General features: G+C 43.6%; 1 protein-coding gene across 2 annotated transcripts in view; it reads left to right on the top strand.

Moving 5' to 3' along the window:
* The window catches only part of KALRN (kalirin RhoGEF kinase), a 530,063-nt gene that overhangs the window by 490,304 nt on the left and 15,904 nt on the right, over window positions 1–23,855 (top strand). For both annotated transcript variants that reach the window (XM_059820280.1, XM_059820281.1), the window contains 6 exons: window positions 464–649; window positions 4,247–4,418; window positions 8,810–9,048; window positions 9,883–10,130; window positions 13,348–13,471; window positions 14,825–14,884. In XM_059820280.1, the coding sequence (XP_059676263.1) occupies window positions 464–649; window positions 4,247–4,418; window positions 8,810–9,048; window positions 9,883–10,130; window positions 13,348–13,471; window positions 14,825–14,884 (1,029 nt within the window). The remainder of the gene's footprint in view (window positions 1–463; window positions 650–4,246; window positions 4,419–8,809; window positions 9,049–9,882; window positions 10,131–13,347; window positions 13,472–14,824; window positions 14,885–23,855) is intronic.

The following is a 23,855-nucleotide window of genomic DNA, read 5'->3' as shown; positions in this document are numbered from 1 at the left end:
TTCCAAAATTAAGTCAAGTTTGTCTTACTGTCTTATGCATGGTAGCACTCCTGCAAACAGGTAGGTCCTGTTTTTTTGCACCTTCAGAGGTGTTGTGTCATTGACTACTGGCTTAGGGGGTTATGGAGAGCTCACGACTAGAGGGAATCCAAGGCACTACAGTAACAAACTACATAATGGGAACAGTGTTTGAAACGAAGTATACAAAACAGTCTACTTGAGACCTCTTGCTTTTGTTTTTATATGCACAATCAGTGGCAATAGAAACAAAGAAAACCTATGTTGTTTTCCTTAAACTGAGCTCTTGATTTACAAGATTGCTGCTTTGAAAACTTAGAGGGGATATGTCTCACATGAATTCAGGGCTGCTTGGAAAACTTGGGCAGCACGAAACATAGCAGATTGTCTTGGGGGATCATGGTGGGTTGGGGTTTGTAATGTTGGTGCCTTGTCTGCTTCTCAGGGCAAGCTGACAGCTCAAGGCAAGCTGCTGCAGCAGGACACCTTCTACGTGACAGAGCAGGATTCTGGAGTTCAGTCTCGACCGAAGGAGCGTAGGGTGTTTCTCTTTGAGCAAATAGTTATCTTCAGTGAACTCCTTAGAAAAGGATCTTTAACGCCAGGCTACATGTTCAAGAAAAGCATAAAGGTAAGGAATAGAGAGGAAGAGGCATATTCTGTTTGATGGTCACGTAAGGAAATCTTACTGATTTTCTATAGTGTGAGACTGTTCATCCTGTCATAGGTGGCCAACAATTTGCAGAAAACATTTGCATTTACCTTTCAGTGGATCAGAAGTCGTTTAAGACCATCTCTAAGTAAACCACTGGGTGTCTAAATTTACTGGGTCATTTTTACAAGGAACACAGCCAGGACAGGTCCTCTGTCATTCATAGCTCTGAGTTAGCAAATATTGCTACAAAGTCTGCAGTAGTCAAAGGAAGTATACAATAGTTGCTTTTAAGCATGATCATAAAAGGTAGGGGAAGGTGTAGTATCCAAAACAGTCTCATCTTAGGCCAAACTGTAAGTCAATATTAAGCCTCTTTGTGACATTACTGGAAATACTCTCCCTAATGGGGGGAGGGCTTTTAGTACGAATGTGAAAGTTGCAAGAAGACAGAACTATTTCAAAAACAAACGAAAACACACACAATTCTAAAAATGCAGCTATGAGGAATTATAACACCAGCTAAACTATAAATAAAGTTTTAAGAAAGTAATTTTGGTTTTAAATAGTCTTTCCAGATTATGGGTCTGGGACTAAAAGTAAAAACTGAAAGGGAAAATACGTATTTGTTTATTTGCTTCTTTATGGGGTTTTATGCTTGTTTAACAAATGCAAAGTTAACCTCTGAAATGGTAGGTGAAGATGAATGAATGCCACACCTCTTCTGGTAGAACAGCCTTTGCTGTGTCTGCAGAAGGAACAAAGTCAACTGCTTCATTTGAATGTCTTGGTCTTGAATGTTCAAAGCTGAGAAACCAGTCTGGGATTGATTTCCTTTTCAAAGATACAGGTTAATAAGACATGTGGGAGAATGCATTGTGTTTGCTCTAAATTTTAAATGTACATTAATATGAAACAGAAGAGAACAATATCAGGTGAAATAATGCATATTAACCATATATAACTAAACAAATCTATGATAAACAGCGTATTTACTGAAATGAAGGCATCTTCTTGGCTGACAGAAACCGCAGCATTTACTGAAAAGCCTATATCCATTTGCAAATCAGTGTATTTCATAGTTTCCAACCAAATAATAAGCTATAAAGTAAAAACCTAAAGTGTACAAATAAACAATCATCTTGATTTAGATGAACAGCTTTGATTTTATCTTATTGCTTATTTAAATCATTATTAAAGTTGGAGATGGAAATAACATGAATCATTTTTACTTCAGTTTATTGTATGTATAACAATGAGGCTTTTATCTGCAGGAAACAATTCCTGAATTGTATATTGTAGATAAAGAGAGAAAAATAAATCTCTCCTAATGTCAATAAAATTAGCTTGCCTCAAGGGTATGAGTTGCTTTTCTAGTTAAACAGCCTATGAAAGTAATGCTGTTCCCACTGCCTGAGTTCAAAATTTTTGTGTGATAATTTTCCAGTCCCTCTTTTCTTCCATTTGGCAAACAGCTCGTTCTCCTGTTGAGTGCCTACAGCAAGTGTGGGATCCCCTGTGGCTCCACGTGCATCTCCCCCACCGCAGTGAGGAGTCTGTGTGCTGGCAGCTCTCACACCCTGCCTCCCAGCCCCTGCTTCAGCTTCTGGCTGCTTTTGCATTTCTCTCGTGCTTTCCCACAGAGACGAGCTGTGGCCCGCAGTGGAGCAGGACCATTCCCTATAGCAGGACTGTTCTCCACCTCTCTGTGGCATGGCTATCCTCACCTTGCAGTGGAGCCTCAGCCAGAGCTGGGTGGTTCCCTGGAGAGAGGCACTTTGTCCAAAGGTGTCACATAAACAGGCTGCCTCATCACCTGTCTTTCATAACCCTGCCCTAAAAGTGGGCATCCAGAAATTGCATCTGGTCTGAGTTCATGAGCCAGAGTTTGAGGAGGCTTTACACTGTCAGCTAGGACCAAGTTTCTTTGACCTTGGTTCAAGTGCTGACAAGATCCTGCTGGGCAGGTTGAACCCATCTTCACAGCAGTTATCAGGACTGACTAGCCATCTTTGGCTAGCTTTGATACCATCTGATACCAGCTTTGATACCATCTGCAGTCATGGTTGTCCAGTTCTCTGGGAGGCACTCCCTGAGAGATGGAGGCTGTTTCCCTGCTGGTCACGTCCTCCCCCACAGCAGAAGGACCTAGCCAGCACCGGAGATCCTATTTCTTTCCTCTGTGTCACAGCCACTGCTGAGCACTGAGGTCTCTCCGTTGGAGTAAGAATTGCATATGACTTCCAATGCAGCCATTCTGGTCTGTCAGGGAGATGAGGCTCCCAAATATTGTTCTCCAAGGTCTGTCACACTCAAACTGTGATAGAAGCTTCGTCATGATGTCCTACATTAGTGAAGAACCCTTCTTTATGCAGTGAAGTCATTAGCATTCAGAAATTGCACATCCCTTCTTGGGTACTTCTCAGTTGGATACCTTTCAGACTCTCAAAATACCTAAGTGGGTAGCCTTGGCAAATGCATCTCCCTGAGACACAAATAGGAGGTTAGGGACTCTGACCTACAAGTCTTTTTCCTGGAGTCATACCAGGATTGACTTGCTTGCTTTGGCTGTCACCCAGAGGAGCAAGAGAAAAAGCACTGTCTAGGCTCACTGTCTGTCCCTTTCCTTGTCCCCATGTCAGGAGTTCCTGCCTGTCCCTCTAACTTCACAGGGCCCCCAAGAAGAGAAGGAAGAGGCTCCTTCCATCTTGCAGTTTGAATGCTGGACAGTATTCAGATGTGGAGTGGATTTCTCCACACCTTGACAGATATTCACAGCAATTGGAGATAGACTTCTTCTAGAGGGACGTTATTGCCTTAGTCTTCGGAGCTGTCTGCTTTTGACATGCAGACTCTCTTTCACTCTCTCTTTGAAAGGCTGTGCCAACCTATTCTTGTATGCTATCATAGATATAAGTAGCTCAGGAAAAGTTAAAGTTATGGGTACACTTAAACAGAAGCCTCACAAGGGCAGGACAGCAGCTGAAATCACCATCCATACGATTTCCAGAAAGAGTGTCTGTGACTACAGTCATGTGAAGTGACTGCGCACAGATGACAGTGTAATCTGCTAGAAATAAGAAGATCTGTTGGAGCATCAGGGGAGAATTGCTCTTTTTTTTGGGTATATCCCTGTGCGTGGTCCATTCCATTTTTAAAATACTCTAATGACTGAGACTTACTTTCCCATGGAGGATAAGAAATGTAAACACTTACTTAAATTGGAGGAATGATAGACTGTATTAATGTCTTAATAGGAACATTTTAACTCTATTTACAGGTTACAGTAAATTTTTAGCTCATCAGTCAGGTCTATGTTACCTTAAAATAGAAGTTGTAATTCAAGACAAGGCAGGCGGATGTCTGGTACATCTGTCAGAGCTTTATTAAGCATCATATTTAAGCTTAAGATTTATCTGCCTAAATCTAGATGAGGCAAATTCTTCTGATTGTGATCTTACAGTCTGTTATTGGACTCAATTATTTTCAGGAACTTTTGAAAACAATTTCATTCTGATTCTTGAGTAATGTTAACTCATGCTTCATGTAACACATACTTACCTCGGCTTGTTTCAGATGAACTACCTTATCATTGAAGAAAACGTGGACAATGATCCCTGCAAGTTTGCTCTAATGAGCCGGGAAACATCAGAGAGAGTCATTTTACAGGCAGCTAATCCAGAAATTCAACAAGCTTGGGTACAGGACATCAACCAGGTTCTGGACACACAAAGAGATTTCCTAAATGGTATGTACATGGTCTTTGCTCTGTTTCCCAAACTGTGACACTGAATGGGATTTAGAATCTCCGTGTCTTTCTTCCCTCTATGAGAAAAACATTGAGCAACTTCTTTTCATAATGAAAAGCCGAAGGAGAAAACTAGAGCCCAGTCTGCCTGTCATTAAGCACTGGCTCAAGTGATATCCACAGAGTACATGGGAAAGAGTTCTCATAATTTACAGCTGATCTTTGAAAAGAGACCACCTCAGCGCCACTGTACAGAGGTCTCTGTCCTGCATGCCAGGTCTGCCTGGTGGGAAGGTGAAGGATGGGAGAAGGGCCGGGCAAGCCTGATCTGAACTGCTCTGTGGCCCTGGAGCCCACCCTGAGAAGGTGCTGGAGACCCATCTTGCATTAAAGACCGCAGGTCATTCTGGCCTGGCTCCATTAGCAGCATCTCGTGGAGCCTACCGGCTCCTTGCTTAAATAGGTGGTGGGTCCCTGAGCAGTTGTCCTGCATATATCAATCAGGTTCGTGTTCAAGTCTCAAGTCCCTCTCGTCAGTGATGTGCCTTTGGTGGTACTTTTGTGCAAGATCCTTTAAAAATGCTGGGGTTTGCAGGGCTGTATTGCCTGGTGCTTTCCATTCTACCAGGAGATTTTAAATCTAATCCCTTCCCAAGAGCATGTTGAAGCCAGGTTGCCATTGTATCTGCACAGTATCTGCCATTTAGAGCAAGGGGTATCCCCAGGAACCTCCTATCCAACATCACCATGTGCTATAAGCTGAGGACATGAGGTGGGACAAAGGCTGCCTCTCCATCCACCCCCTTACAGGTCCAAACTCTGCGGGGCAGCAGCTGCTTTCAACAAAAAATGAAAGAGAGGGCAAGGAAACACCTGGGCTTGTTTCTTCTAGGAAGCATGGGAGCTGTGCATGAACAGGGGCCTTTCCCAAATGTCAGCTTTGCTTTAGGAATAGATTTGGCGTGGTTTGAAATAATATTTCAAATTAAAGCTGTGTTTCTAAAAAAAAAAAAAACCAAAACCACACATGATCAACAAAAGGGTGGATTTTGAAAATAGAGAGGAATCAAATTCAGTTAACAATTTTAGCTTGTTCTTGCTCATGATTGGGTGAGGAAAAGTGGGGGAACCAGGACTAGAGGAAAAATTTAAAAATAGTATCTCTTTGTTCGTTTGTTTGTAAGCAACAAAGTGGGAATCATTACTTTGGAAGCTTCCAAAATTGTTTTGTACTGCTCATTTCAAAACAGCTTTTTTTTTTTTTAATCGAGCTTATATTAGAAAAGAGTTCTATATTTAAAAAATCAATACATGTTCAATAAGGAGTCTTTATTTCCTTGAATCAAAATGTTTTGGCTTGGCACAATCTGTTAGCTTTTTTGATTTCAGGTTTTGGTGTTCTGTTTTGTGGATTTTTTGTTGCAAAATCTGAAGAGGCTCTTTCAGTTCACATCAAAAAAAAGGTTCCCTTTTCTTCAATGCTGGGGTTTTGTAGTCCTTTTAAAATTTTAATTTAGCTTAGTGTTACTTTTCAAAAGTTAACTGGGAAAGGGTTGCAGGCAAAAGTTGTTTGTGACAGTTCAAAACTGTGGCTGAGATGAGAAGGGAAATTGTGTTTCACTCCTGATTCCAAAACTTGATACTGGATTTTCGTGACTTGGAATTGAAAGGGCTTCATACAACCACTGTAAAATGATTCCTTAAAGGGATTGGTGAGAGGAGTAGCCTGAGTCCTCTGGTTTGACCAGTTGGTACCAAAACTTGCTGGGTTTGTGTTGGTGCAATTGGCTTTCAATGAGGGCTTATTGGAATAAAAATAAGTTCCAGTAATGGTTAGCTACAGAATTTTCTTTAAACCTTGTGAGAACTCCACAGACACTACTGCAGGGGTTTTCTGTCCCTTCCACATCTTTCTTTTTTGATATATTTCCTCCTATCCTCCTAGGACGTACTGCCCTGTAAGCCCCTTTTTCTACTGAAGCATCTTCATAGCCCCTATTTAGCCTGTCTTCTGTGAGGCCAACAAGGAATTTGGTCGGTTAGGAACATAATCATCTGTATCTCTAAAGCTAGAAGTAAAAATAGATTTATATTAAAACACAGGCTTAAGGATTTACTTTAAACCTATAAATAAGATCCAAGAAAATGATATTGTATCCAGTAGAGCCTGTCCAGTCCAGAACAATTTAAGTGGCTTTTAGGATGTAATCTTATTGAGGCTGACTAATCTTTAAATACGTTCTTTAGCTTTGCATTTCATTAAAGCGGATGTTTTCTGTCTTTAAAATCATATTAAATCCACACTGAGCCAATGCTGCGTAAACTTAATAACAAAATATTCCCTGTGAGTTCTTGCCCAAGCTGTCTCTGATTTTCTCTCTTCAACAGGGAAGCCCTAAAGAGTACAGTGCTACGTACAAAGCATAGTATTTGCATCCACAGTTCATAAATGTAAAACTTGGTGCAATTACACTCTGATATACAAGCTTTTCATATTTTTCCTTAGAAAAGCAAAAGCTGCTAAGCTTGAGAAACAGACTGTGCACTAAATGATTTGCTATAGTGACTGTTCTTTCATTTTGCTTTAAGAAGCAAGCTGTAAAGAAAATATGTCACTGATGGATATATTTCATAAGGAAAATGTCATTGACCTGTACCTTTTTTTTAATCATGTTGGGGGCGGGGGGCATTTGGGAGAGAAAGAGAGAGCACACAAGTACATGGACACTGATTTTTGCCAGAAGCCCCTAAGAATACTAACAGACGTTGAACAGGAGGCTGGAAGCCAGGCATCGCTGTGATAGATAACGGTGGAATTAGTAGTCACAAGTGGACACTCAACTAAATACCCTGTAAAAGCACTGGGTAGGATAGACTGTTTCGAGATAGATTGATAAGTATTCATTCGAGTCTTACTGCTAAAGACCTTGCAGCCTAATCTACTGTATATACTAGAAAAATGTCACCATCACTGCCAAAAATCACTGTCAAAGTTCTCCCCAACCTTCCTTCTCCTCAATGGCTGATCTGCAGCAGGACTAAACCGTTTTCAGCTGCAGTTGAGGTAAGCGAGTGAAACTGGTAGTCACTGTGGCATAAATACAAATCACTTCTGTGACAAGGGTCACGGAGTAGGTTTTGGAGCCAGGTAATCTTCCAGATTGCTACAGGTCTATGTTTGTGTCCTTTTGAAGAAAATGGCCATCTGGCATCCTCCTTGATTTTTTTTTTTAGTGTCTTGTTCTTTAGTATTAAGTGATTTCTTGTTGGAGTAGTCCTGCCTTTCTCAGGAAGGGGAATGCTAGAGAGTATGCTGTGTGGTGCTGAGCCTTTCTGTTTTTCTTTCCTTTTCGTCTTGTTGGGAAAGACATTCCTTCTGTTGTGGTTCCCTGGTTGGGCTGATGCTGTGACATTATGTCCTCCGTCTGCCTCTTGCTAGACTAGTCTCTCTGCATTCCAGTAGGTTTAGTCTGGTGCATGTACACAGTATTAACTGACTATAAATCATCCATTAAAGACACATGACATGCAAAAACTGAACCCATTGGTCTGGGGATGGTAGTCTGAGCCTAGCAAATCTGTTCCTTTCCCATTCACTGTGAGTCCCAGCCCTGATCCCTTCTCCTCCAAACATAACAAATCCTTTGTTTCTTTACCATCTGGCATTTTTATCCTTCCTTTTCCCAGTGTAAGCTCTCTCCATGACTATGAAATGTACACTCTCACAAGCAGACTTTTTTTTAAGGCTTATGAAGCTGTTTAATGTTGCTTGTGGGTATTTTCTGGAGAGGTCTGGACTGCTGACATTAATGTCTTCATGCCATCCATACTTCCTCACTTGCTGGTAATTTCCAGCGGTTTCCTTGAACCAAAGTAGTTAATATAGAAAGCACATAGAGAGCCAAGTTGCAGTGCATCAAGTCTGAATAGTATTTAGTAGTCACACTCTCTTGGGAATATGCAAATGAGACTTACGGGTCTTGACCTGTGTTTTCTGATGATAGCAAAATTCACTGCAAATGAACTGTGTATCTCTTATTCAGGCTTTCATTTATTTTGACTACAGGAGGCGATTAATTTGTGCGATTTCAAAGAAAATGAATGCAATTGCATATCCTATGAATGGCAAATAGTTTAGCCCACTGTGTTGGTTAGAGAAGCTGTTCTTCGCAGTAGCACGGAGTGCTGTGTTCAGTTCACACGCAGTACAACATAAAATGCTTACGTCCTGTCTAGCCATGAACACGCTGTGTGCTTCCATGGGTGGCATCTCCTGTTCCTGTTTGGTTTGTCACTTATGTGTCTGTTCCTATTGAATCACCCCACACACTCTCTGCAGCCCTTTGCAACGTCATTGAAAGCATATAGCTAATTCTTGTCCTCTTTTGCAGCACTACAGTCTCCCATAGAGTACCAACGCAAAGAAAGTAGCTCAGCAGTGCTGAGGCCCCAGACCGGTAGGGTCCCTCAGCCCAACAGCAGACCCTATTCTTCTGTTCCAGTAGGGTCTGAGAAGCCTTTGAAGGCTACAAGCCGTAACCCATCTCTCCCACCCCTGAAGATATCTACCTCCAACGGCAGCACAGGGTATGAACACTCACAGCCTGGAGACAAGTATGAACAAAGCAAGGTACTGAGCTCATCTGATAAAACATGATCTCATAGCCCATTTCTTATACCATAGATGATCTGTGAAGTTAGCTTTAATTATCAGCTAACCAGGTCAACAGGAATCAACATTCTGAAGCAATGGTGTAAAATGTGGAGCCTGATCCTGGAGCCTGGAGCACTGATCCCAGTGTTTTTTGGGACACTGTGTTTGCAGACCTGGTGAACTGAATATCCATTTGCAGTACTAGCAGCAGCAATATTCAGGCTTCTCTAATATCCATTAACCACCCATTCCTGAAGAGGTCTACTCTGATAGTATAGAAGAGTTTAGACCTTTTCCCACGTAACAGCTTGCAGGGTGCCAGCTGAAGGTTGTAATTTCAGTGCATGTGCACTGCACACAAACCACCAAAGAGTCAGTAACCATCAGGGGTGTTTGGACCCTGCTGCTGGCTTCGGTTGACCAAAGCCACGTTCCAACACAGCCTATATTTAAGATCATGAGATGTGTGAGTATTCATTCAGCTTCTAACGTTGAGCCTTTGTTGGTCTTTCCCCCCATTTGGCTCAGCACAGATCGTTCATCTGTAACACCATACAAATGAGTACATGGCTGGGGCACCGTCGCTAGCAGCTGTGAAATCTAATATGAAATAATAGGAGGCTGGTTTGTATCAGATTACTGCCACTTTCAGATCCTTAAAATCCTTTTCAACCAACGTGAACTTTAAGTGTTTAGTATCTTTTTCCCTGGTACAGTTAGGCTGGAAATGAAGTGGTGGGATTGCTGCCGGAAAAGGCAGGTTCCTCAGCGCCTCCTGCTCACCAGTTTCTGTTGTGTCCGTTTTCACAGACTGATTTGGGAGGGTGCAATGGGACCTCTTCCATGGTGGTGATTAAAGATTACTATGCACTGAAAGAGGATGAGATCTGTGTGAATCAAGGAGAGGTGGTTCAGATCCTTGCTATCAACCAGCAGAACATGTTCCTGGTGTACCAGCCTGCAAACGACCACTCTCCGGCCGCTGAAGGATGGATCCCCGGCAATATCTTGGCTCCCCTCACTAAATCCACTACAGATAATAGCGACGGAAGCATCAAGTAAGTGCCATGTTGGCTTCGCTGGGAGCACTATGTGGATTTTTTGAGGAAAAAAAATAATAAATAAAAATAAACAAACCCGAATGGTAGGGAATTCCTGCTGATTTTTATCTACAGTGCCATTGGAACAAGCTGAGTGGTCAATCCGCAGCGTTGGGCAGCCATGGTGGATAGCTTGGGTTTTGCTTATTTTTGTTTTGTGGGGTTTTGTTTATACTTTGGAGAGAAATAAAACCATAGACGGTTAAAGATATGTTTTACGTTACACCATTTTACACCAACGTGGACCTGCTTGGACTGGACTTATATTTATGTTATATTAAGTTACTAATCTATATATTGGTTATAACAGCATCTAGCGAAAAAAAAACACAAAAAAATCCAGGGCCCATGTTGGACTGAGGTTCGCTTCTCAAGGAGGACAGATTTTGTTGTCTATGGCAATTTCCTTGTACAGCTTGTATCTTTTTTTATTTTGTTTTGGTTTGTTTTTTTTTTCTGTTCACAGTAACTTTTGTAATATATTTTTTGGTTTGCAAGACCCCCATCCAAGTACATTCCTGTATAAAGTATTTTGCACTATTTAAAAAAAAAAAAGAAAGGAAACAAACTCATATTGATGAAGTCAGGTTGTGCAATATAATGGATAGTCGCAATGTTCATCATTGTACCTGTAATGTAACTAATTTTAACTGTACTATTTTAAATATGTAAAATAAATTTTCACCATGAGCATGTTTTAATGAGGTAAAAGAACTAGTTTGACCCTTTTTTGGTTTTGTTTTTTTTTTGTTTGTTTGTTTATAACATTTTGTTGCTTATTTAACAAATGTGTGGATATATATTTTTCTTTTCTGATTTTTAGAAATTTGTCAGTCTGAAATGACTAATGCAAGAAAGTGGTTTTTTGGTATTAAATACAGAAGGTACAACCCTCTTTCAGTAATACCTGTTGATTTCTTTTAACATCTAAAATGACTAGATGGTAATGCATGATGTATGCTACAAATTGTGTTACCTTACACGAGTACCTCGAGGCACAGAACTGAATACAAGGAAAGATTTTGTGACAGATTCACTGAAAATAATAATTTGATCTCTGCTGCAGTTTCACTTCAGAGAAATGATGACTTTACCTGTCAGTCAGTAATGAACACTGCTATGAACTGCATGTTAAGCCAAAGGAATTGCTGAGCACGTCTCTTGCACATCCACCACGGCCATTCCCGGGTTCCTTTCTAACCATGATATGCAATCACATGCCCTTACATTCATCCAGGGCACCAGTCTCCTGGTGAAGACTCTGATTTCATGGCAGCTGTACAGTCAAATTCTGTGTCAGGTTATGTAGTCGGATGAATTGTGGCCAGGAAGGCGTAACAAAATTGAAAGACGCATGCATTGCACTTCTTTCTTTCTCATTGCAGTGAGATTTAAAGTCTTAAATCATGTTTTCAGACTCAAACAGCTACAACAACCCTGAAACCAAAAAGATGCTTGAATAGTAGAAGTCCTATGGGTAAAGAATGACCTGGAGCAGGTGTTATCTTCAGCCCTGCCTAGTCTGCCAGATCATATTGACTAATTAGCATAAGTAATAAAACTGTTTCTTCTGTGGACAAATACTGTAGACAAAACATGTGGTCGATCCAGTAGTGTTGGCACCATGTATTGTTCACCGATAGGTCAGGGAGTCCATCAGTGACGTCCTTGACTCTTACCATATCTTAAAGAAAAACGTAACAGTCCTGAAGTGTTGGATAAATTCCCTTGCTCTGCACATCTAATTGGGACCTCCTCCAGAAACGCCCAAATATCAGCCAGCACTTACTGTCCGGCTGAGACGTGCAGGGTGCTCAGGTGCTCCTTGTGCTCAAACAGGACTGCCCGTGCCAGCTGTTTGCAGTGGAGACACCAATCCTGGTTGCAAAACCAGTCGATATGACCCAGTTCAATCTTGTGTCAGTAGCAGCCAGTTGTTGGGAGGCCGTTAGTTTACTTTTTTTTTCATTTGAGCTATTGTACAGCTCCCATCAGGTGTTGATGTCTAACCAAAAACCGCTTAGGATTCAGATGCAGTGTTCGTGGGGGAGCGTCGGCTGTGTGGGGCGTCCTTTGAGTCCTACCTTGCTAACATACTGCGTTTTATTGGCATCGCAGGTGATCGTTGGATTACATGCAACTTGCTTTGTAAAATGTATCAAGGTACTGTAGACATGACATGTGCCAAACATTGGGCTTAAACATGCAAATCCAATTTGCATGACTTAAAGGTGGGCAGATGCTTTGAACCTGGATCCCAGCTCATCACACTGCTGTTTTGAGAGCTTTTGGCTTTGGACAACATATCCCTTCCCAAATCCCCCCCCCCCAACCTGTGCACTATTTAAACCAAATGAAATCCATATTAAGAACTGTTTTGGTTTTTTCTTAATTTTTTATGTCTGCTTTGATATGCAATTTCTGTTGTCAACACAGCATTGCTCTTACAAAGGGTGACATGATCTATTATTGGTTTTTTCCAAGAGTAAGGTCATAGGAGCATTAATGAGGGGTGAAAAGTGTACTGCTGTGATACTAGCCAAACACCATGGACTGACTGATGTCCTCTCTAACTGGATTGGCAAAATCAAATGGGAAATTCTTGGTCTTGAGAGGCACAGCATTCTAGGAAATGACTTATCTCTTGGAAAGTTAATGATGTAGCTCCTATTTGTCGAGCTATTCATGTTCTGAGCAACATGTAGGGAGCAACACCTTGAATTTCTTAATTTTTTTTTATTTGCTGTACTGAGTAATCTATTAAGACCGTTCTCCTGTATTTACGTTTGTTTCACTGCTTTTAACCAACAAGACTGAGGACCGAATTGACCTTTTAATTGTAGCAAAAATAAAACAAATTTTGATTTGTGGCAACGCAAGACAAAGTCCCTGAAACCAGATGACTAAGTTCTAGTTGCCTGCTTCCATCATGGGCATTTTTTTCCTGCTCCATGCATTTAAACAGCAAGTGTGGCACAACATCTGCTTCGCAGAACTGTTTGGTTTGGTTTTTGACTTCAACTCTCATTGCTCAGATTGAGATAGACATACAGCCGGTGGCTTTCACCTTCTAGGGAATTGCAGTAATCGCAAATGTGGATGCGGGTTCCCTTTTCCAAATCCTTCCTTCCTGCTATGATTTGCCGTTTGATTGCTGCGTTTTTTGGTACAACAGGAAGTCATGTTCATGGCATACCCTGCGCATGAGAAAGCGGGCGGAAAAGGAGAGCAGTGGCAAAAATGAAGCCAATGGGCCACGTAAATCCAAGGATATTCTGGGGAACAAAGTCTCTGTTAAAGTGAGTAAGGCCATCTGAAAGCTGTGTGCTGCTCTCCTGCTTCCCATCCTTTCACCCCCTATAGCATCCTCTCCTGAGAGAGGGAGGGGGCGGCGATTTTGGGTTTGTTTTTTGGTTTTTTTTGGTTTTTTTCCCACTTTAGTTATCTTATTTTTTCTTTTTTTGTAGTATCCATTTTAGCAGGATTTTTGCATGCAAGATAAAATGCAGCCTTTGTTTTTCGTTTTCTTTTTCCTGGCATCCCACACGCAAGTAAGTAATCTTCATTAAAAGCAACTATATATATGGTTAAATAACTGTTCTTAAAATTGGGACAATAGTGATTTATTTGACCTCTGACCTAGCCCAATCTGCAGCTCCATCAGAGCAGCCGCAGTGGTGAGAAAACCACTGGATGAACCAATGGCCTTACTGAAATCGATGAGTTTTCCTTAGGCCAGTATTTCACCACATCTTAAGATAAGGCGTTCTCAACCTTGAGATACTTAAGGTTTTTTTTCTGGGGAGATGGTCTCAATGACCTTTTCCTTTCCATATTATCAGACAGGGCAGAGAAGCTGACTCTGTCTTGCCAGGAGAGGGTCTCGTGTGTGTCTGTGTGTGTGTGTGTGTGTCTGTGTCTGTCTCTCTCTCTCTGAGATCTCCCAGTATGGAAAAAGTTGAGAACTGTGGGGTTAAGCTCCATCTTCTGCTCTGGGTGCCTGCCTACTGTGCTCCAATTCAGAGGATCCATCCCTATAAACCGACCATGAGGCCTGCTCAGGACTAATCTGGGGCTTTCCCTCCCGACAGAGGCAAGCAAACACTTGTGATTTTGACACAACCAAAGCCCAGCCTTGATTCAGGAAAGCACTTGAGCATGTCCTTTGGATCCACCCCTCTCCGGGAGAGCCCATGATTAAGTGTTTTCCTTTGTAGAGGCTTTCCGTCTTGTAAGCCTAGTGAAATAGCCATGGCATGTGCAAAGGGAGGAACCCTGCCACTGCGGCCCGGCGCCCCTCGCACCCACTGCGCAGCCACCCCGCAGCCCTGCAGTCAGCTGGGGAAGGACTGGGCCCGAGGGAAGCAGTTGCTCCAGCATGGTGGCCACAGTTCTTCCTCCTGCTGCTTCCTCACTGTGTTTACTACCTGAACGTCTTGCAGAATCACTGCCTCTTCTTTAGCAAAAGCATGTCTTTGCCTTTGCTTCCCCTGTTTTGTTGTTGGTTTGGTTTTTGTTTGGTTTGTTAGAGCATTTTCTATACTGTTACCCATTTCCATGCTGCTCACAACTCCCGTGCTGCTCCGCCCTGTCTAACCAATCTCTCTTCTAACCTCTTGTTCTCTTTCTTCCTCTTCATGCTGCCGAACAAGGAGACAAACAGCTCAGAGGAATCAGAGTGTGATGACCTTGACCCCAATACTAGCATGGAGGTAGAGACAATCATCCTTGTGATTATTTTTTTTCTAAGAACATATACCCATTTTGAAATGCCTTTGCGGAAAGGGGAGCTGGTGGGTCTGTATCGCTCATGGACATATGTGCCAATTAAGTATGAGTCACACAAAACTCCAATTCCGGTTTTGCCAAGTAGCGAACTGGAGTTTGGGCTGCCTTTGTGATGGGAGCAGTAGAGGAAGCTGACGAACAAGCTTCTGCTGAGCTGGAGGCTCACGTAGCTACCCTCAGTCGCTGTTTCCCACCTGGGACCTCATTCAATGAAACAATAATGTATGCATGTCAACTGCCAATAAATGTAGCAGCTTTCGATATTAAAAACACCCATTGTCCTGGCAATACATGCTGAGCTGCTAGTCAGGCTTCTGTTATAAATCACTGGAGCAAATGTTGTTGCACCACAACTAGTGCTTTAAATTATCTAGGAGATCAGAAAAGACGACGTTTCTTTTTTCTCCTAGCAGAGTGGGAAATTGCATTTCTATGAAGGTACTGAAAGAGAATGGTAAAACTGCTTGTATTAACATACTCGTATCACAGACAAGGCTGATACAGAAAGGTGGACCCAAATTATGATACATTACACTACATTCTTTCTAGTGTGAAGCGACCGATTCCAGTGGAGTGACCGAGGCAGGTCTTGTTGAGAGAACCCAAAAGAGCTTGAAGTCATAAGAGTTATATATCGGGTTCTTCACAATTAATATCTTGCAGGACCCTTTTTTTTCTGTGTATGGTGACCACACCAAGCATTTGCATACATTGTACCAAGGCTGAAAGAGCTTCCTACTAAAACAGGCAAGGACAAGGGTCAGAGAGACGTAAGTGATTTTGTAGAGATGACAGGGCGAGTCATTGGAGAGCAGGGATATCTGTGTGTCCTAGGACATCTCCAGGATGTTGTTAGCCAGGCTGCACTAAAAACATCCCGCAAAAGAAAGCTGATCTTCCTCCTGGAGGAAGAAAAGAAGGAGAAGTGTACTGCGATGCACCACCTCAGGTATTAACCTGAAGGCTCTCTTTTATTTTAATTGTGTTGGCGTCAATAAACATATCTTTGAGAAGGGGTTCTGTACTAAAGGAAAGCTTTTGACACAGCCAACATCCTGGGGATTGAATGGTGCTTATCACTAAAGCTGCATTATTTTCAGGAGTGTGTTTGTATTTTCAAAGACCGTTTTGCCAATCACAGGTAGCAACTAAAAGTGTATGTATTTGTTACAAGGCAGTGCCCAGTTATTTCACATAAGTCTGTCTAAGCTTCATTGGTAATTGCCCTGTGGAGTAAAAGGTGGCTGAGATGCAGGTGTAATGTAGACAGCTGAGTGAGAATCACCATTCTTTTTGCAGAGGATTCCTGTGTTTTGACTTTGCTTAATAGGGGGAAAACCGGATGTTTTAAAATTGTCAGTGGAGTCCTTACACTGTGGGCATTTCTAGTCAGCTCTGGCATGTTCCACGTAGGTCTTTTTGTTTGTTTACCTGGAGTACTGTGTTCAGCTGTGGGGCCCCCAACATAAGAAGGACACGGACCCGTTGGAGCCAGTTCAGAGGAGGGCCATGAAGATGATCAGAGGGCTGGAGCACCTCTCCTATGAAGACAGGCTGAGAGAGTTGGGGTTGTTCAGCCTGGAGAAGAGAAGGCTCTGGGGAGACCTTATAGGAGCTTTCCAGTACCTGAAGGGGGTCTACAAGAAAGGCAGAGAGGGACTTTTTACAAGGGCATGTAGTGATAGGACAAGGGGTAATGGCTTTAAACTGAAAGAGGGTAGATTTACATTAGATATAAGGAAGAAATTCTACACCATGCGGGTGGTGAGGCACTGGAACAGGTTGCCCAGAGAAGTTGTGGATGTCCCAACCCTAGATATGTTCAAGGCCAGGTTGGATGGGGCTTTGAGCAACCTGGTCTAGTGGAAGGTGTCCCTGCCCATGGCAGGTGGGTTGGAACTAGATGATCTTTAAGGTGTCTTCCAATGCAAACCATTCTATGATTCTATGATTTGGGGTTTTTTACCATGGTACAGTCTACTGTTCTTGTGTGCTCCTCAGTTCAGGAGGTAAGACCCTTTCTATTTAAACCAGAAGACGCTAATTTGAAGTCTTGGCTGTGGTATGAATCTGCTGTTGGGGGAGTAACTATGTGCCTGGTATGTGACTTGATTTACACTCAGAAACCCCGTTCTGCATTTCCCAGGTCACTTACCGGAGGCAACAGTGTCACTGCACTGCACTGCAGTCCCCAGGAGCCACAATGTTCCTCATGGCTTGGAAAGCTCAAGTCTGCTTCTGAGCAAAACTCTTTGGGGCTGAGTAAATGTTTAAAATGGCAGAGGGAGAGAAAATTAGTGCAATTTTGGGGGTGACTTAATGCTAACTTAAGGTGACACTGCCCTGCAAGGAGCAGCACAGCCCTCACCTTGTGCTGGTTTTAGCACATCTGCAGCCTGGAGTGAGTGTGGTCAGCATATTGGTCCGGCTAAGAAATATTGGGGTGGAGGGATTGCTGATACCCAGTATAAACTAAACAAAATCATCCAGAGGAAGCAGAGCAAGGGCAGGTTGCTAAAATGCTCATGAGGGAAACAGCCCTAGAAGTGGCCATGGGGAAGTCTAGTCTGTAAAGTTCTGGGGTATTCGCTACTGGCAGCCACAGTTGTTCTCCCTTTCCCTTTGTTATGAATGTTTTCGTGCTCCTTTTCAAACGTGTTGAGAAATTAACTACATTAAGGCCTTGGGAGCTAAAGTCTTTTCTCATTAAAACAGAGGCAAGGCAAGCTTCTTCCACTGCCAGAGCCTGGTTGAGGGCTTCATCAGGTCTTTTAGGCTTTGTGTCCTAGGCTTAAATAATTGTTAGACAGCTGTGCTACCCCTCCACCCCAACCTGCATGTGCACTGCAAATCAGTAGATGACCTGGTTTTCCTTTCCCTACTCAGCACGGTATGTCCCAGCGGAGCTGCTGGCGAGCTCCGAGGTGAGCTGGAGACAGCATGACTGGCTGCCCAAGGACAGGGAAGACCTTGTCCTCACACCTGGCTCAGCTCGTGACCAATTTTATAGACACTGAGAGTACTGGTAGGAGAGCTGTGTCCTAGCCATCGACATTTGGCCCTACCTGTGTCATTAAGGAGGAGTCGTTCGTAGCTATTATTACAGCCAGGTAATAACAGGGCAAGTCACCTGGCTTCTCTTAAAGGGCTGTCACCCCTGACATCCCTCTTCCTCCCATCGTGCAGGAGAACATGCACCCGGTGCTGGAACAGAGACAGCAGTCTCTAAATGCAAAGCAGCAAATTAATTACTTGGAAATGTCAGTGCAATTTACCTCCAGCCTACTCACTGCACAAGAAGTCGGTAAGCTGGTCGTAGTATCCATGATGCCCCACAGCTTCTTGGTCTTTCAGGTCTAGCTTTGCTTGCTGTTTATAAAATACCACATATCTGTTCAGTAGATTCCAGATTTCTGAAGCATTTTGGCTTTGTTTTTTTTTCAAGGGGAGACATAAAAAGAAAGAAATGTGGAGAACACATCTAAGTGAGAGCTGGAAACCGAAATACTGGGTGACTGTTTAAAAGAGCTAAAATGCCAGTAGTGTGGTTTTGCCTGCACAGGGATATGCTGGCCCTGGAGAACTTCCCATTCATTATAACTTTGAACAGAAGTAGTATCTCTTTGTGGCTGTTTCTTTTCTCTTTGTTTATCAATATGTAATCAAAGTGCACAAGGATGGAAATGATTTTTTTTTCCTTTGTTTTCTGCTTTGCACTGCTGTTTCACAAAATAGAAGGTGCAAACTCACCTGTTAGGCATGTGAGTGTAGGAGCAGGCACTTAAGGAGCATGTGTAGCCACGTGAGGGATAGGGGTAACCTATATTTAAGAAAGATCGGAGACTCCCTTTCCACATGTCTGTAGCTAATTGCACAGGGACAGGCAGCTCCGCTTCTGGAAAGAAGGTGTATGCTCTTGTGAATCAGTAAATATCGTCCACACCCAAGTCTGGGGTCCTGGACAATGACACAACTAATTGTCCTACAGTTCTGTGTCGTAATGTCTCATGGGGTTTCAATATTGCTGAAGGGGTCATAAGTCAACTGTGCAAATCCCATCGGGCTACCTCTCTTGTCTAAGTGAATGTCCTGCCAGCAGTCAGAAGACCTGACTGAGCTAAACCTCACTAAATTCAGTGGTAGCTCTTCCAGGCTTTGGGGTGGACCTCACATGTGGGGATCTGATATGGCTCCAGACATCTTGTTTCACACAGTGCAACTCCAACTGCAGTGCATTACAAGTAATCCTAACCAACACACGACTGTCACTGAGTATCTAGTGTTTGTTCCAGTTTCTTAGCTGTGCAAAGGAAAGATGAAGTTCAGGCCCACCCCAAGTCAGTGGAAGTGCCCTCATTAGATTAGTGAGCTGGGCTATTGCCAAAGTATGTAAGCTGGGTTTCATAATCTATTTTTTTCAGTTATGACATTTTATCATGTTAAGAACTACTCAGAGACACTTAGAGCAAGATAAGCACTAGGAAACATACCGTAGGGAAGAATGTTGTGTTAGCACCCCCACAGTCCAAGTGGTTGAGTAAGTAATGGTTTGGTGGATACAGCATTGGCTCCAAGTCAACACTCAGCTCAGGCCAAGAATTCCCAAGTGCTTTAGGCAAATGCTTTCACCCCCTGCCTTGAGTTGGCCATCTCCAGAGCAGATCTAACATACTCTCTTTGCGAGATCTCATACAATACTGGTAAGAAAGCCTTTCCTGGCCTGTTATCACAGCATGAATGAGTACGATCCTGAGGACTTCCCGTGTGTCCATGGAGTGCCCTCCATGGGCAATACTGCTGTCCTGCTGCCCAGAGTGGGCAGGGATTGCTGAGGCTGACCAGGATGGTGGCTCATCAGGTGTGACGTAGCCTGAGCTGGCAGCACAGGCACTGTGGTTTAGCTTTTGGAAGAGGAAGAAGTGACCTACTTCATCTGCAGGAAGGGAGTAGAGTGCTACAACATGGTGCTTGGAGTACGAGAGACATCCCACAGCTACAGCCATGGAAGCACACCAGCCATTAGGGCCTCACAGCAAGAGTGTGACGAGGGCAAGAGGACTTCTGCTTTGCACGGAGGCATGTACAACAGTCAGCATGCCTTGTGGCTTCTCCATCAGTCTCAAAGGCAGCTGAGCCCATCCATGTTGGGTGCCAGAAGGCATCCCCCATCCCCACCAAAAAGCTGATGCTGTCGGACGTTTCATCAGATACCATTCTCCCATTTTAAGTTGTATTTTCCCTTTGGTAGAATCTATCCATGTGTAACAGGATCCTTATTTGCTCCTTTTATCAAGAAACTTCTCTTGTTAATTTGTCTCTTTTTGTGGGGAGGCGAGGATGGTGACACTGTGAGTTTGTCCTCCCAAAAGTCTCAAAGTAAAAGTTGACCTAGTCAGAGACAGATTAATAGATCTTTTCCTACAAATTAGAGTTGGCTTAATTCCTCTATAACTGATTTTGTTTTTTTCTGAGAATCATTAATATTTTTCTTTTCTTTTTTTTTTAATGAGGGAGCAAGGAACATGCTGCTGACTCTGCTACCAGTATGTGCAAATGCGTCAGTATTTTATTTTAACTGGGTGAACAAGAAGCACCATGAACTGTTTACAAAATGCTAAGTTGCTTGTCTTGGAGTAAACATGCCCTCTACTGTTTAGATAAAGCATGGATCTTACTACAGAGGGCTTGGTTTGCAGCCTAGACTTGTGCTTTGAGGGAAAATATATTCTTGCTCCTGTTTTTGATGCACTCCCTTAAAATGGGACTGGAATGTGGCATTGGAAAAATGTGGGCATCCGCTGGGCCCTTCTGTGCATTGCGTGTGTCTGGGCTGGGCTCACGCCTCTTCCAGGGAGGTGGGTTAGGCATGGCAAGGACATCTCTGCAACGGCGAAGCAAACCCTGGCGAAGAGAAGCCCTCGCAGGCAGCCGAGCTGCGCTTGCAGAGTGTATCAGGACTGGCCGTTGGCATTGCAGAACGGTTTCCCGCTCCCCACCAGACACAGCATGTGTGCACAAATGAAAGATAAGCTCTTGCTAAGAATTAGGGCAGTTGGAGTCAATTTGCAAGTGGACTTCGCTGCTACTGCTGCAGATGCATTTCTATCTTTATAACATGAGCTTAACAAACCAGGAAAAAAGTGGCCCACTACTGCAAATTAATGAGTTGCTGGATGCAGCATCTATGCGGCTTTTCTAAAGCCTGACTGTTACACTGTCTAAGTTGCTCCATTTCTTCTCTAAAGATGCACTACTCTCAACAAGCTAACAAAAAATCTGGCAGAACATTTCTGGAAGCCTGACAGCCTGGTGGTTGGGCCCTTTGCAGGTATTTGCTTAGGTATTATGGGTGAATATGGCAATAATATCCAAACCCTGGTTTTGCAAAAAAAAAAAAAAGTTATTTAGATCCCAAATTGCTTAGAGGCCTGCAGGCCCCTGAAGGCATTCAAGAACACACCTTGTGTGCTTTTCTTGGTTTAAGCCCTGATACAGCGCAGGCTGGAGGGAGAAGCAACGTCTATTTCTGGCTCTTTTATTGGATAACCCTGGCCTGTCCTCCCATTTCTTTATTTCCCCCCCCTCCCTCCAGGTCCCTGTCTTTGCCTGGTCAGCATTAGACCCCACATCACTCGAGCAGAGGCTGTTTCATGGTCTGTCTTTGTCACCTTGTGCGGGGTTTCCATTTTTAGCCATCATCATATGGGAAACAGAAACTCTCCTGGCCACGGAGGGAGTGTTACAAGTTTTCACCCACCCCGGACCAAGCTACAGGTATTGCATTCAATGGAAAAAATAAATCTATCTCATTTCAACTAAATTTGTGTTCCTAGAAAAAAGAGCCAGCTGTGTTTCTTACGTGAGAAGTGAGCGCATTGCTAACCGAGTTTCATCCCTTAGGGTTTGGGTTTGCCTGGTGTGGACCAATGCTGGAGATGGTGTGAGAAGTTTTTGCATTGGATAGTTTCATCCCCACGAGTTTGTTTGCTTGCAGGCCAGGCTGGCAGCCGCAATGCTGCAGATGGTGTTTGCTGGGATTTCTTCAGGGAGCCCCTGTCAGTGTGAGACCCCGGGCCACCTTCCTCGGCTCATGGCCACTATGGCCGAGGATGCTCAGTTGAGGGCCAGGCTGTGAGATCCTTGTTCAAACCGCTACGGACTGAGTGAGGTTTCAGGGCTGAGCCTCTCATTGCTTTTCGGAGAGAAGAAAAGTAAAGCTCCACAAAAGCCATATAACCAACAGGGTGGGGTTTTTTTTGTAATCTCAAAGCAGCGCAGCGCATTCCCTGAAGGAGTGATGCGCAGAAGCCAGGGTTTCTGCATCACCACTGCAAACACCATTGCTGCCCTTTGGCTTGTGTGGGAGCTCCCTCGCGTGAGCAGGGGCTTTAAAAAGGGGGAAAACATGCTGGGGAGGGTGGTCTTTCACCTCCTTTTCTCTGAGGGAGAAGTCCCTTGCATTTGGAGCCCACGGTGTTGCCTGTGTGAGCCTCTCTGGCAGCATCGTGTGCCACGGGTGCAGCATACTGGCCGCCGAGCCTCGTCAGCTGCCGGGGAGCTGCACCCCCCTGCCCGTAATCCCCATTTCAGTGTACGGCACCTCACCCTGCTCACCAGCAGCCCGCCCCAGGCCCCTCGCTGGCAAGGATTTCTGCTCTTCAGAGCAATGCGGCCCAGCTTTCATCTCTCTGTAAAAGCCCTGAGAAAGAGGAAGAGAATTGGGAAGAGTTACTTGCATGGATTTTGACAGCTTTTCCAGCTTTTTGCACACACCATTTCAAGAGGCTCTGGGAGGTGCTTGGCAAGTCCATCCATAAGGGAAACCAGCCCCGGCACCAGCAGGAGGCTGTGCGGACAGGCAGTACGTGAGCATGCTCTGGAGCCCTCCTCTCCACCCGTGGGGATTAAAAACCTATTTGGCAAATGAAGACATCATCTCTGAAGGTCTTGCACTTAATCTAGAAGAAGAACTCTGTGAGGTCTGCCATCCCCTGCCATGCACCCATAGCCTGGAAACCCATCCGGCCTGCAGAGAGATGCAGCAAACCCCCGGGGCCTGGGAGCGGATGTGTGAGGCAGCAGAGCTGTCTTCTGGCCGCAGAGCTGGCTGTGAACCTTTGCTTTCCTATTTCTGCCCTTCTCACCCTGTCATTTAACCCCCTCCTTCAAAGTAGACCAAATCCCATTTCCTTATTAAGTGATGTATTAATTTAGTTTGGTAGCACATAAACATGCTCTTGCAAATAGGCTTTTATTTTTGTCGAAACTTACAGCAGGCAAAAGCAGCAACATGCCTGTGGGGGTGTTGTTAGGTAACATTTTATTAATTAACAGATGAAGTTTTAGCAAAGGAAATGTAAATTTTAGACTTTTCCAATATTATCTAGCAGCGGTAAATTTCATTCTCATATTCGCATGGTGAGGCAGTGGAAAAAAACTTTGGTGAGGCAATTATTATAAATGATTGGAAGTCATTAGAAATGTAGCATTATTTATTTATAGGTATATCCATTACTTCTATCATTGTAGCTGCATCTTCTAATGAATCCTTTAGAGTTATAAAATGAATATAAAGTGTTACGAGTGTTTCTTTCTCCTCATCTCTAATCCTACAAGGATGGAAATCACTGAATAATAAGGGAATTTAGTGCATGCTGCAGGGAAGGAAGGGGAGAGCTTTGGAGGATAGATGTGTATTCCAGTTAAGCCAAATACTGCGCAAATGAAGATGTATGTGCAAATGAGCTGACGCCTGGGGTTACTAAACTGATAAGTAGATGGTCTTACTAAGTGAGAAGTGGCAAGCCATGGTTGTCCACAGAATAGCTTTTTCTTCCTTTGCGGTATCATGTGAGCAACACAACTTAATCACGAAGACCCATCTCTCCTTTTCCA

The sequence above is a fragment of the Gavia stellata genome, chromosome 8 (genome assembly GCF_030936135.1).
Source record: "Gavia stellata isolate bGavSte3 chromosome 8, bGavSte3.hap2, whole genome shotgun sequence".
Lineage (NCBI taxonomy): Eukaryota > Metazoa > Chordata > Aves > Gaviiformes > Gaviidae > Gavia > Gavia stellata.
The sequence above is the reverse complement of the archived record's forward strand: the minus strand, read 5'-3'. Positions and strand labels throughout refer to the sequence as shown.